The 13,651-nt window shown below is 41.3% G+C and overlaps 3 protein-coding genes across 5 annotated transcripts in view; 2 read left to right on the forward strand and 1 right to left on the reverse strand.

The window, feature by feature from the left end:
• LOC115018523 (FERM, ARHGEF and pleckstrin domain-containing protein 1-like) overlaps positions 1-976 on the forward strand; it is a 40,865-nt gene extending 39,889 nt beyond the window's left edge. For all 3 annotated transcript variants that reach the window (XM_029447563.1, XM_029447545.1, XM_029447553.1), the window contains exon 28: positions 119-976. In XM_029447563.1, coding sequence (XP_029303423.1) covers positions 119-194 — 76 coding nt within the window. In that variant the 3' untranslated portion in view covers positions 195-976. The remainder of the gene's footprint in view (positions 1-118) is intronic.
• A 163-nt stretch (positions 977-1,139) lies between these two features.
• On the reverse strand, positions 1,140-3,297 carry LOC115018868 (gamma-glutamylaminecyclotransferase B-like). The gene is made up of 2 exons (XM_029448116.1): positions 3,171-3,297; positions 1,140-1,965 (listed from the first exon to the last, which is right to left on the reverse strand). Exon 2 carries the CDS (start codon positions 1,941-1,943, stop codon positions 1,476-1,478), a length of 468 nt encoding a protein of 155 aa, XP_029303976.1. The 5' UTR covers positions 1,944-1,965; positions 3,171-3,297; the 3' UTR covers positions 1,140-1,475.
• Positions 3,298-5,314: 2,017 nt separating this feature from the next.
• On the forward strand, positions 5,315-13,205 carry arl13b (ADP-ribosylation factor-like 13b). The gene is given in 11 exon segments (XM_029447948.1): positions 5,315-5,866; positions 7,696-7,766; positions 8,056-8,305; positions 8,719-8,824; positions 9,043-9,245; positions 9,662-9,776; positions 9,872-10,025; positions 10,761-10,877; positions 11,123-11,169; positions 11,171-11,192; positions 11,848-13,205. Coding segments are annotated over 11 exon segments (1,221 nt in total). The 5' UTR covers positions 5,315-5,807; the 3' UTR covers positions 11,925-13,205.
• Positions 13,206-13,651: the final 446 nt, after the last annotated feature.

Genomic DNA, 13,651 nt, shown 5'->3' on the forward strand with positions numbered 1-13,651 from the left:
CAAAATAATGGCGTTTTGGGGAATTTCTCCAAATTTAAATTTAAAGAGCCAGAATGTTTCTACATTTTAATTGGTATGTCTAATAACTAGCTGATGACGTGATTTCTCTCGTCTCCAGGTGGATGGAGGTGATCCGCAGTGCGACCTGCTCTGCCAGCCGCCCCCTGCCGAGCTCCAGGAAAGACCTTTACTGATGACCCTGCACACAGAGACGCTTCAGACCGCACACACACACACACACACACACCAGAAAAGACTTGTATTATTATAGACACAGAATCCTCACACGCATCACTCCCACTTCACCCTCGTTACTCTTTCTGCACCACTAGTGTCTAATCAGAGATGTCAGTCGTCATTTCACTTTTTTTCTACTCCAAACTGCATCAAGTCTTGCTGGCGACCTTTTCTGTGTTTGTGCCATTGAGTGTTGTTCACGTGCACACACACAGATTTAATACTCACCCCGACAACATATCATGTTTACAATAAGAAGGATTTGATCTTTGTGATGCACCTGGAGGAAACCAGAAGTATTCTGAGGCATGAGTTTGTGCACCGTGTTGTTGTTTTGTATGTTTCCCTCGGTACATAGTCCTGTATGAACATGTATATAAAATGCTTTAATAAGGATTTCAACCCGGTGTGCATGTGAACACACTCGTGACCGTGTTTTCTATGTGTAATTAGAGTAATTAATTGTGACGCCAGTTTGGACACGGCTAGAAAACATCCATCTTTTCCTTTTTGTAAGGCGACTTTTTGTACAGTACTTTGATACACTGTGAAATGTTTCTTTTTCATGTTTCCCTGTAAGTTTTGCTTTTTGTTTAAAAGGACAACTGCTTCCAACGCCAACAGAGATTTCACTGGTCCGTTTGCCAAATACCTTCTCTTCTGTACTCCCTAATTTTACTATTCTAAATAAAGATGAGAAAAGATTGTGTTCATATGAGAAGAACAAAAAAAGAGTCGACTCAGGAAGTCATGTCATTTGTTTTTATCTCAGAATCCCAGATGAGGACGACAAGAGTAACGATTCAGGGAACATCAAGTGTTTCTAAGAAATGCAAATCTAAAAGAAAAGCAGGTACAATAGTGGAGGTAAGAATATCACAAAGGAAGGAAACACAAACCGGTTTAGGTGTGGCATACATACCAGAGTGTTATTTAATGCGTGTGAGGAACTGGAGGGTAAAGCGTGATTAAAACCCTGCAAGGAGTTGCATGTTGACGTCATAGTAATTACATTTAAAAAGACCAAAACGTTGTTGGACTTCTGCACAAAGTCATCGAGTGAGATGCATTCAGGGTTGTTTTTATTAAAGAAGCAGTACATCCTGTAGGAACCACAACACAAACCTCCTCCTGTAGTTTTCATGCTTTCCAGTTGACCTTAAATCATGAAAACTACACGCTGGAGTGTGTTGTACGGGTTAATGTTCTTGAGATGTCAGCGATGGATGCTTTGTGTGTCAGTCTTGTAATTCTCTGTACTGATACATCAGCCCATGATCTCCAAAGGTGTCGTAGCTCTCATGGCTGAGCAGTGAGGGCCAGTCCGGCTCGTACGTCGTCGTGCTGTACACAAACGCTTCTATGATGCTCCCCGCTGCCGGCTCCTCTCCGTCTGGCTTCCCCGCCCACTCCTTCACCTCCAGTTTGACCTCAGCCCGCTGGTACATTCTGGGAATGTCTTCAAAGACATCCAGGAACTTCAGCATCTTGTCGTCCACTTTATAGAGCTCTCCTCGGACTCGGTGTCCCTGGCCGGGGATGTTGAGGAGGAAAGGGATGTTGTACTTGCCGGCGATCACCAGCGGGTATTTCTGTGTGGTGCAGGCCGAGGCGAGGAACTCCGCCTTACCATTGGCGAGCTCGAACATACGGTAGTAGTTGGGCTGCCCCTTCTTCAGGGTGCCATAGACGAAGACACGAGCCATGTGGACGCAGGAGGGCAGACACCTGTAAAACAATACAATATATGATGCACTAAACAACATAAGAAAGAGATTTTAAAAGATCTCCCTGTTGGCTCTGATCAGATTACTCCGGTGTTTCAGATGCAGACGTGTCTCTGTGACCTGAAGGCCTGCTTTTATTGAAGCTCTTTGGACTTTGTCAGGGCAAAGTACATCAGCTCAATGATTAGAAATCATCTCTGAAACACACTGTGGGTTTAATATTACAACACACACACACAAAGGTTATTCAACAACACAGTTTGTGGAGGAGAAGAGACGCAGTACACACCAGTCGTGGCAGAAGTACTCTGACCTTTTACCTAAAAGTATTAATATCACAGTGTAGAAATACTACCAGCATTTACTACAATTAAAGTCCCAGAGTAGCACCAAAAGTATTCAAATGGCCCATTTCACTATAATATCATATAATTGGATTATAATTATTGATTTATTTAAGCTTCCTGAGGGTGCTACAGAGGAGCAGACCGAACAAGAAGCTGCTGGTGTCCTTCTGCTGTCATACTCCATCTCTATGTGGTCTGCTGGATGTTCAGCTGCGGACAAGAACGCCCTGCAGAGAGTGATAAGGATGGCTGCCCCCCTGCCCTCTCTGGAACACATCTCCACCTCCCGCTGCCTCAGCAGAGCAAACACAATACTAAAGGACAGCTCTCACCCAGGTCACAGACTGCTCTCTCTCCTGCCTCCTGGGAGAAGATACAGGAGCTTCAAATCACAGACAGTATGTGCCCCTGGGCCGTCAGGCTGCTGAACCACCACACCTGATGCAATAACCATCTTCACACATATACTCACTCTGAATGCACTTTTAAAAAGTATTAACTATTTATATATCAATATATTTGTTGCACACTGGGTGTGGCACTCTGAATCTCGTTGTATTTTTTGTATAATGACAATAAAAGGCTTTAACTTTTAACTTTAATCTGAATATGCAACTTCAGCTGTAGTCGAGTAAAAAGTACAGTATTTCCCTCTGGAATAGTAAAGTACATCAAGATATAGCTTACATTAAAGTACATGAGTGACAGACAACAGACACACCTGACAGCCTGACACCACCGTGCAATAGTTATTAACTTTGTAGACGTGTAAACGGGACATACCTGTTTTACAATAAAAGCATATTTATATATATATATATATATAATGTATAATGTAGCATTAAACTGAAGGTCTTACCAGGAATGTGATGAAGACAATGGCTCGTAGCTTGATTAAAATGGGGAAGACTCTCGGTTGGAGGATTTTACAATTTCCATGCAAATGCCACAGCCATGTTTAAGATCCTCGCGAAGAGCGCATGCGCGGTAAAACTCATATACTCGTGGCAAACAGCAGATGGCGCTAAAGTGGAGGTAATGTAATTTAGTAAAGTAAAGGCCACTTGTGTACAATTTTATGCTCTTTTATACCGCACTACTTGCTTTTTGGAGGTAAATATTGTACGTTTTCCCCACTAATAATTTAAAACTAATAGTAGCATATAATGGTATAATGACAATACTTTAGGGAGGGAAGTATATTTAGATAATAATACTTGTCCTTAAGTAAAACCAATGATACTTATGTTTTTTTATTTTACGTATTTAATCAGAATTTTTTCATTGAAAGATAATACTTTTTTATTTATTTATTAATTACCACTATTATTATTTAAATTATTATTATTATTATTATTATTATTATTATTATTATTATTATTATTATATAATAATAGTAGTAGTAGTAGTAGTAGTAGTAGTAGTAGTAGTAGTAGTAGACAATAATTGCAGTGAAATAACACGAGATTAATCTGATATTAAATTAAACAAAATATCAAAGAGATGGCACTAAATAAAAGCAATTAGGAGGAAATTGAAAGTGAACTCATTAAAATAGTGAATAATAATAATACTCATTAAAATAGTGAGTAAAACACTACTCACTGGTAAACACAATGAAAAATATGTTACTTAAAAGGCCAAGGAAGAAAACAACCAAATAATATGCATGACTCAAAAAGGTAATAAAGTAGTGACCTATATATTCCCAATAGATAATGTGTATCTACGATAAAAACATCCACTGCCGATTAGTTCGGCATGACATTCATTTGTAGAGAGGGCTGTAAACTAAAAAAAAGAAAACAAACCAATGTTCAATAATTAATCATCCAGAATAAAAGGGAGATTTGCACCACTGGCACCATTAAAACCCACTTAACATAACTGAAATATTACAAGGCTGTGCAACAATAATATTGTCACAGCAGAGGAAAACATTAAAAATAATTACACTCGCTTTAAAATTCATTCATGAGTTCAGCACCTCTTTAATATTTTGGCAAATAGGAGCCAAAAGGACAACGGCCTCATTACTGCCCATTCAGCCACTTACCTCACTGGATCCCTGTAAACATATAAAGATGATTACTGTGGCATTATGAGCACAGCAGATGGATCTCATAAAACTTAAGTTGAATTTGTTGAAGCTCTGACAGGTTAGTTAAAGATCCAGCCTCACGGCTCTGACTGCACACTCACATGTGAGTGCTTGTTGAACTGGGACAATAACTCCAGGTATTCAAGTGCATTCATCTCTGCCTTAACAGACACTTGACATTCAATCTACAATCTGCTTCAAGTATCTAATATACTTTCACTTTGGTGGAAAGTAGGATAATCACTGATTCTGGTGAAGCAATAATTAGCTTTTTGTTTCTTTTATTCTTTCTTTATTCCCTCCTTCTCCTAGAAAATAGATGCTGTCCCAGTTTTTTGTGCTTTTTTGGACTGTGTTCTTTCTCTTAATAGAGGGAGATATAAAATATAAGATGCACCTCTTTACCCTCTTCTTTCTCTAATCCCTTTTGCATTGTTTATATGAGCTTGCAGGGTGGAATTTAGTTTTGCTTTAAAGTGTCTTTGAATACATGTTTTATGTAAGTATGTCATGTGTTTGTTTTATGTTTTATCTGGCTGCAAGAACATTTCCCCTTTTGATGTTACTTCCCCAGATGGGGGTGCAGTAAACATCAGAACACATAAACTCATGAATAAAACGGTAAATATGTTGTTGATCGTAAAAGAGTTACAAAAGAAAGAGACAGAGAAGACTGAGTCCTACATCACGGCATGCACTGTACATTGATAATAAAAGACAGATAAGTAATAACGATGATAAAAACAGCCAATAATTGACATTTGACAAATCATTTACTGTCACTACTGTTATTATTACAACTGTAAATTATTTAATTGTCCACAGGAGGCGCTGTTTGAACAATCTCTCACAGAATCTCTTGCGTCGACGCTGATTTGTTGATTACGTAAGATGACGTAAGCACGTCTGCAGCCTAGCAGCAGGACAGACAGCGTAAACAAAACAGACAGCTACAAGTCAGCTAATGCTAAGTTCCGTTAGCTCTTGTTTCGTGAGTAAAATACGAATTTGAGCTGCATTCAGTTACGTATGAAATCATATTGTATTTGTATTAGTTAGCACGGCTATCAAATCGCTTAGTAAAAGAGTCACTTATGTGCTGAGACTGAAGTTAAACGAGTTAACAAGATACCGTTATCGCTAGCTACATTATCATTAGCTAACCATAGGTAACGGGACACGGATTTAGTATTTCTGGAAATGGATGTTATCTGAAATAACCTTAATTGATGGTAACAACTTGATTTATAAGCGCTGGTGACGCCGACCATTAAAAAAAGAAATGCCAATGCTAACATAAATCAGCTCGCTATGTAGCCACTTTAGGGTGAAGCATCGATCCGTTGGCTAAACAGGGTTTGAGACTTGATCACAGTCATCTGGACTCGGACTGCGATGTTTAGCCTGATGGCGAATTGCTGCAACTGGCTGAAACGCTGGCGAGAGCCTGCAAGGTAAGTTAGGTTTTACTATGAAGCTTTCATTCTCCTTTCCTTATCATCCAGCTCAAATCAGTTTCTTCCTGTAGTTAAAGTCTAGTTTGTAGTCGACTGATGTGATGTTTTGTGTCAAAGCAGTACATCATAATCCACTTTTTTTTTTTACACAACATATACAAATAGCTTCAACCAATAATAGAGCAGACTGCTCACAAAAAAAATAAATCTTGTGTGTCCAAAACAACCAATATGTTTGACTAATCGACTACAAGTGGACAGCCCTATAAATAATGGATGCTCATTACAGAGATTAATAGAGATGTAAAGCTTCCTGGATTTACAGTTAAGTACAGAAAGATATCTAAAGTAAAGCAATTTGATTTGCCTTGCTTATTATGTGACAGTTTCATAGAGCAGCAAACTGTTAATCTATTAATCAAATGAATCAAGGAAATATTTGGTGGATAAATCGTCTTGAAAATACTTTATTACAACTATTGATAATTATAAATGATACACTACTGTTCTCTTATTAACATGCCTCAAGCCTGCACTCTTTACTCTCAGTATTTGTCATCCGTCAGCCCTTTGCGGCTGGATACAGAGCATGTAAAACATGGAGTGTGAGGCAGCACTACCAGCAAAATGTAATTTAACTCACGTGGTGCCTGTGAGGCATCTGATCCTTTGGACTTAGTCAGAAATCCTCACCTAATCCCACAGCCAGGTCTGTTCAGTGGGTCTCTTCCTGTTGTTGTTGTGAGGGGCATGTAGCAGCGAGGACCAAGGGCAGACTTTCACCTGGTCTCACCTTTTTTTGGAGGTTTGCAACAAGAGGATGCTCCGATGAGAACCAGTTGGCTCGAGAGAACCGTTAGATGGATAGTGCGGTTGATGTCTTTTCGGCGCAAGTGTCGAAGTTAAGTATGCACCCAGGAGACAAAGACGGGTTTTGCTTATGAGTAGGATTTAGCTTCATGTACATCTCTTCTTAGTTATTTCCAGGCTTTCCTCTCGTTCCGTGCGTGTCTACGTGCGTGGATTCAGTTCTTTCGTTTTGTTTATGTTTTGTGTTTTTTCCTTCTAGACTATAATTAAAGCCAGTAGCCATAATGCAAAACTAAAGATTTGCAACACTGCTGTTATGATTACACCAGAAGCGTCTACTGTAAGGATTATGGCACCAAACCTCTTGCTTTGTCTTTGTCTTTGAAAAGTGGCTTCACTTTCTCTAATGTGAGAGCATCATGTGTTCAACTTTAAATCATTTATTCTATTTGGGACTAAATGTAGTCAGACTGTTGCCGTTAAGACAAACATACAGTTAAATATGAGGGAAATGTTGCATTGCTTTCAGGAAAGTTAGACATATATTACATGTACAGACGCATAGATTGTTACTTTGCATTCCTAAGACTATTGCGCAACTTTGTGATCCTCCCAGCTTTCCGCCCAGGTGTGTGCATGCAATGGGATGGGAGGGATGTGCGTGTGTTGCTTTCCAGGATGCAGCATGCTTTTTGAACATTCATATTGATTATTAATACCAATACCAGAATGCATATTTGCAAATCTCATCCACAATCGACCAAATATTGTTTGAATAACCATCAGCACTAATATTGACTTGAGTGTATCTCTTTCACTCACTCGGTCTGTATTGTGCAGATCTCTGATTGTGTTGTTCATTCAGATTATGAATTGGTTTATCTGTGCCCTCAGATACTGCACGCTCACCATAGAAGGCGTCAGATATTTCTTCTTCTGCCCTACTTAACCTGGACTTCCTGACCCGACCCGTCTGTGTTCATGTGTGTTCACATTTCCCTTTTCTCACCCAACAGGAAGGTGACTCTGGTTATGGTGGGGCTTGATAATGCGGGGAAGACGGCTACAGTACGAGGAATCCAAGGAGGTTAGGAGTGTTTGTTATAAATGTGAATAATGTATATTAAGTGTTTTGTGTTTTGCATATTTTGCTTGTTTTTAAAAACAATCTTTCTGAATAATTGAAAAGTTGAGTGAACTATGATCTTCATTTCATCACGCCTCACTCTTCTGTTTTAATATTTATCATCATGTTTATTTGACATCAAACTGCCTGTCGGTTACGCCTCGCTGCTTTTATATTTTATCACTTTATCACAAACGCTTTAAAATGTGGGTTGTCTCCTAACTCTAACTCCTTTGCTAATTTGTTGCAGAGAATCCCCAGGATGTGGCTCCGACAGTGGGTTTTTCCAAGGTCGACCTGAAGCAGGGCAAGTTCGAGGTGACCATCTTTGACCTGGGTGGCGGGAAGAGAATCCGGGGCATCTGGAAAAACTACTATTCAGAGTCACACGGCGTGGTGTTCGTGGTAGACTCCAGCGACATCCAGAGGATCCAGGAGTTACGGGAGACCATGACCGAGGTCCTCCAGCACCCGCGCATTGCAGGGAAACCTGTGCTAGTGTGAGTGCTGTCATCCATGGAAATTACACTTGACCAAGCCTTAAAAACAAAACCCAGAAAGTTGTATGTTCAAAATGTGGAAGGGCAGTAAAAGATGAGTTGATAATGTAATTGCCTCGCCTGAAAGTCTTCAGTCCGTGGTCCAATTTGTTTCTGAATACGTGCCATGCAGGTTAATTCCTGGAGGAATCTGCTTAATCAGTAATCGGGACACAAAGCACAGGTTGAGGCACAGAGAATTTAAAAAGTATTTTAATCAACGATCCACATCATGACGAGTCAGATTTCCAGCCTCTGATAACTGCAGAGAGTTTGTTCACTGTCCTTGCAGCCTGAGATAATCTGGAGAGAGATTGCATTAACATTAACCACATTAATCACTAATATCTCCTTTTATTCCTCTCTGTTTGAAGCCTTGCCAACAAACAAGACCAAGAGGGAGCGCTGGCTGAAGCAGACATCATTGAGAACCTGTCGCTGGAGAAGCTTGTTAACGAGAACAAGTGTCTCTGTCAGATCGTAAGTGTTTGTGCACCTGTTACCGGCAGGTGTATGACATCAAGGGCACTTAACTGCGGTGTCACCCAAATGTAATGTCCTTCTTTAGCGCAGGACGGTCTGGTGGCTGCTTTCACCTAAAGAATCTTGCAAAAGCAGATATGCATCAAAAAGAAATGAGATTTGTTTTTTGAGAGGTGATGCGAGAGTGTGTCTCTTAATATATGTTCCTCCTGCAGGAGCCGTGCTCTGCCGTTCTAGGCTATGGCAAAAAGGTGGACAAGTCCATCAAGAAGGGCTTGAAGTGGCTCCTCAACAACATTGCCAAAGACTACGAGGCCATCACTGAGCGTGTGCAGAGGGACACGGCCGAGCAGCTCGCTCAGGAGGACCAGGACAAGAAGGAGAGGGCGGAGAGAGTGCGGCGGATACGACAGGAGAGGTGAGGCCACGAGCGATGGACGGAATCAAATCAACAAATGAACAATTGAACCTTTTGTACCCCCACTGTCCTCAGAGAAACAACAGATGAAATAAATGTATGTTGGGAAAGATAACGATAAAAGAGACTTGGAATTGTAAGTCCGCGAGTCAAGAGCGAGGGATTTGACCAATGCTCTCTTGCGCTGGAGTAACAAAACAAATCCATAAAATATTCATAGTGCATGCAGAGTCTTGAGGGTGTGTAAAATGCTTAATATTAACGGTTATGTTTTCAAAGCTAGGAATATGTTTGACGTTGAATATACTATTTAAAAGTTTAAGAGTTTCAATTGTGGACATAACTGTTGTTAAACCTGACCTCAAAGTAGAGTTGCATCATTCTGCTCATACATGAACATCCTCTCGTGTCCTCAGAGATCGGCAGGAGCAGGAAGAGGCAGAACGCGAGGGCAGGCAGATCCAGGAAGAGGAGCTTGATGATGAAAACATGCACAGCCCCTTCCAACCAATCAGCAACAAGATCTCTGAGGTGTGTGACCGCTGACACATCATGGTGCATCGCTGCGTTTGAGATTGTTTAAGACTTCTAGTTGGAGCTGGTCGCTTTATGTCCCCCCCTTTCAGAACGACGACAAAGAGAAGGAGACGAAGAGGCAGAGAGAGCCGCAGGGGGTCAGGACCGACAGCCCGAAGACGGATGCCGATCAAGAGGAGTATGAGGACGACAACGACGAGGAGGCAGACGACACGAGACAAACGCCAGGAAATGCCAATCCAGGTGTAAACTCGATACAGATTTATGGCCGGGGATCTCAGTCACTCTGCAAATACGCTTTTTCATAAGATGTGCTTCCTGCCAAGATATTTATTTAGAAGTTGCATCAAAATGACAGATACAATTATTATCAGCGGAGATGTGAGGAGCACCTTTCTTCAGGGGCGTCTCCTCGCAGCGGTTTGTCTCGGCACCGTATGGGAGGAAAGAGCTCAGGAGATGATTAGAGAGCGAGATATTAAATCTGTTTTCACTTTGAAAGCAGAAGATTAAACAAACACCCGGAGACCGCAATAAATCTTTGTTTGAGATGTTTATTTCAAAATGAGATCTTCAGTCAAATGAAGCAACGGTCTGATATGTATCCTCTTTCTCTTCACTTAGCTCACAATGCTGAATGTCTGCAAGATGAACATAATTACACATTAAGAAGATAATAGGATGAAAAGATGGCAGGAGGCTACAGTTGATTATTGCTGTGGTGAAATGTGAAGGGAGGAGTCCTCTAAATCGTATTATTATAAATGTGACACCATTTTAACCTCTGGGTGCTTTGTTCGTTTTGTCAGCTATTCTTTTATTTAGTATTAGTCCTGCGTCTAATGTCCTTGTTGTTTTATCTTCGTCCAAGAAAACTATTGCAGTCTCGTTTCAATCAATCAGAACTGCCATATCTGTGACGAACATATCACGTCATAGTCTTCAATAAGCAAAATGACACCGCTCTGTACTTAACAGCCCCAACAGGGGACAAAAAGAAGACGAGGAAGCTGCACCTGAAGAGGAAGCACAGGGTGGACCCGCTGAGGGCGGAGGACGGGCCAGCAGAGAGCCCCACCCCTCCACCTCCTCCAGGTCAGTCTTGCCTTTCAAAGAACCTTTGTAGCTTCTAACTAAATCTCACTGAAGTTACTCCGATTGAACTGTTTCGAATAATATCGAATACATGAACCAGCTGGTCGTGACGCACGCTCTCTCTCCCCAGCAAGTAGCCAGTGTCGCTGTCGTGTTGCGGTTAATCCTTCTGAGCAATCTCTAATCTGTGAAGATGAACTGGAAGCCCGACTGATGACTGTTTTATTTATTTTGTTTCTTTTTAGTGGGATGGGCCACACCCAAAGTCTCTAGGCTGCCAAAACTAGAACCAGCTCGGGGACTCGAGACATTCTGGTAAAGATGCCTGCGAAGTCCCGTCGTTCTTCACCCCTCACTGTTAACCACCTTTTAATAACATGCATTCTCTTTTTTCTTTCTCATATATTGCCAAATGTGCCATCCTCTCACCTGGTGTTTGTGTGACTAACCACCACGGCACTGAATCAGTGTTTCCTCTAGTTCGTTTGCTATATTATCATATACGATGAAAGGACTTCTTGTAAATAGAGCCACAGTAGTTTTTCTAAGCAGAGAAGTGTGGTGGATGTGTTCCACAGCAGTGGTGGTAAATTACTCAATGTGGTGTCGCAGAGGAAACACTGAACTCTGTCTGGCTGCAGATGTGTGCTGACTGTTAATTAGCATCCCAGACCCACATCACTGTCTTTCTCTCCTCCTGCATCTCACCGGGCTTGTGTATGAATGTGTGTGTGTGGATCCTTCATGGTGGCAGACTCCACTCAAAGGCCTGTCTGTGTATTCATCCACATTCTCCCCCCCCCCCCCCCCCCCCCCTCCTCCAGTCTACATACCCATCCAGCTCTAACCGCCGTGGCTGGTTCTCTTTGCTCACATTGTTATAGACAGCTCTAAGTGACTGTTTTTATTTCAGGACTCCGTGGATGTAGTTTACTAACGTAGCCAAACCTTTCTTCCATCCCTTCCACAGAATTTTGCAAGAAGCCTCTCCCGCCTCTTGCGAACAGGCCGCGGCCTAACGGTGACGCTCATGACATCATTTTTTAACCTCCCTTTTACTGCTTGAGGTCGTCCAATCACAGCTCTCCCCTTTTTTGCTTTCTGTCTCAAGCGAGCGGCGTGTAGACAAACGCAGAGACGCCGGAGACAAGGCGACCCCCATGACGTGAGAGTGCGGCCGACACGAAACGCAGGAGCAACATGGGAAATGAAGTGCTGCTCCGACGCTGTTGTACGGTTGCACAAACGGACACGATTCAGTGACTCGTTTGGCGCTGAACTCTTCCCACGACTGTAGACTGAAACGACTTTCTATTGTTAACGTCAGTGTTAGACGCTATGGACTCCAAAATGCTTTTAATTGACAAAGAATGTAAATATGTCCGCTTTAACCTTACATATGTTTATGTCTGTTACCGAATAATGGATTTGTATACACGGCGCCGTTAATTATTCGTTTCTTTTTGCACCTGTTTGGTTTTGTAAACAAAGGTGCATCTGGTCTCTTGGAGGTCTTAAGTGCTTTACATTTGATCCTTTTTTTAAAGAAACATTTCTCTTTTTACGACCCTGAAATGAGGAAGTTGTTTGCTACACTACGCGGTACTGTACAGGGAAAGGAGTAACACTACACCCTTGTTGTTATAATTGGTCAATTTTAGTCATGGATGTCTTAACATTTCACTTAAATACTGTAAAGTTTTTATGGCCATGAAAAGATTTGTTAAATCTGTAATGGGGGAGCATTTTCTGTCTCTCGCAGCATCGCAAAAGATTTGTATTTATTGTTAAAAATGTAAACTTATGGAAGTATATTTGTCTACAGGGCTACAGATTTTTATACGCATTCTGCTGTTTACACTGTGCATCTGTTTCTAAAGTGATATTTCTCTCGAGCCTCAGACGTGCTGCCTCCCAGGCGGCCCCCGAGGTGTGAGCCGCTGTTGTCTCCTGCACCCATTTCCACTTTGAAAACTGCTGAAAATAGCTTAGATTGCATCTGGAAAAAAAAGCACAAACAACTTGGAACCAAACATCGCCCCAGTTACGTTTCTGTGTTTGGGGGAAGAGTTTGCAAGTGGGGGCGAAGAGGGAGGAGGAAATGTCTTTACACCGACACCTGGAGCAGCTGATACTGGGTCAGAACACATGAGAGTATGTGTAGCAGAAGTAAGACCATGAAATATCACTTTAAAACTACAAAGTTATATTTCAAATCTCCAGCACAGCACTCTCTCTCTCTTGTTAATGAGCTCCATGTTTGAACAAATATTTTTTTCTACCCAGTTTGAATTTTATAACCGCACAATTAAAGATGTTTTAAATATATTTTTGATTGATTAGAATTTTTTTCTAAGTTATGAGCAGCTGCCACTAGATCTGAAATGTATTGTCTGTTGTGTTTTTGTTTTTGGCTCCACATGAGCATTGGTTCATCCCCCAGCACCTGCTTAGCGTACACCTGTCTGTCACACACAGTTACTTCTAATATGAGAAGATTTCTATTGTATCCTAACACTGTCACGGTCAAAGAGCAGATGTAGTGAGACAAACAGACATTTGAGGGGAATTAAATACACATTAGAGTAAATATTGGTAATAAAAGAGTCTTTGAAAACCCCGCCCCTGAACAGTGATTGTCCAATCACAGCGTAGCATCTACACAGGACTGAATATGGTGAATAATAATACATTTGATTTGTTTAGCAGCCATCAAAACTTAATTACAAGAGCAAAAAAAACAAACAGAATCCAACATAAAAGTAAGAAGAAAC

The sequence above is a fragment of the Cottoperca gobio genome, chromosome 2 (assembly GCF_900634415.1).
Source record: "Cottoperca gobio chromosome 2, fCotGob3.1, whole genome shotgun sequence".
Taxonomy (NCBI): domain Eukaryota; kingdom Metazoa; phylum Chordata; class Actinopteri; order Perciformes; family Bovichtidae; genus Cottoperca; species Cottoperca gobio.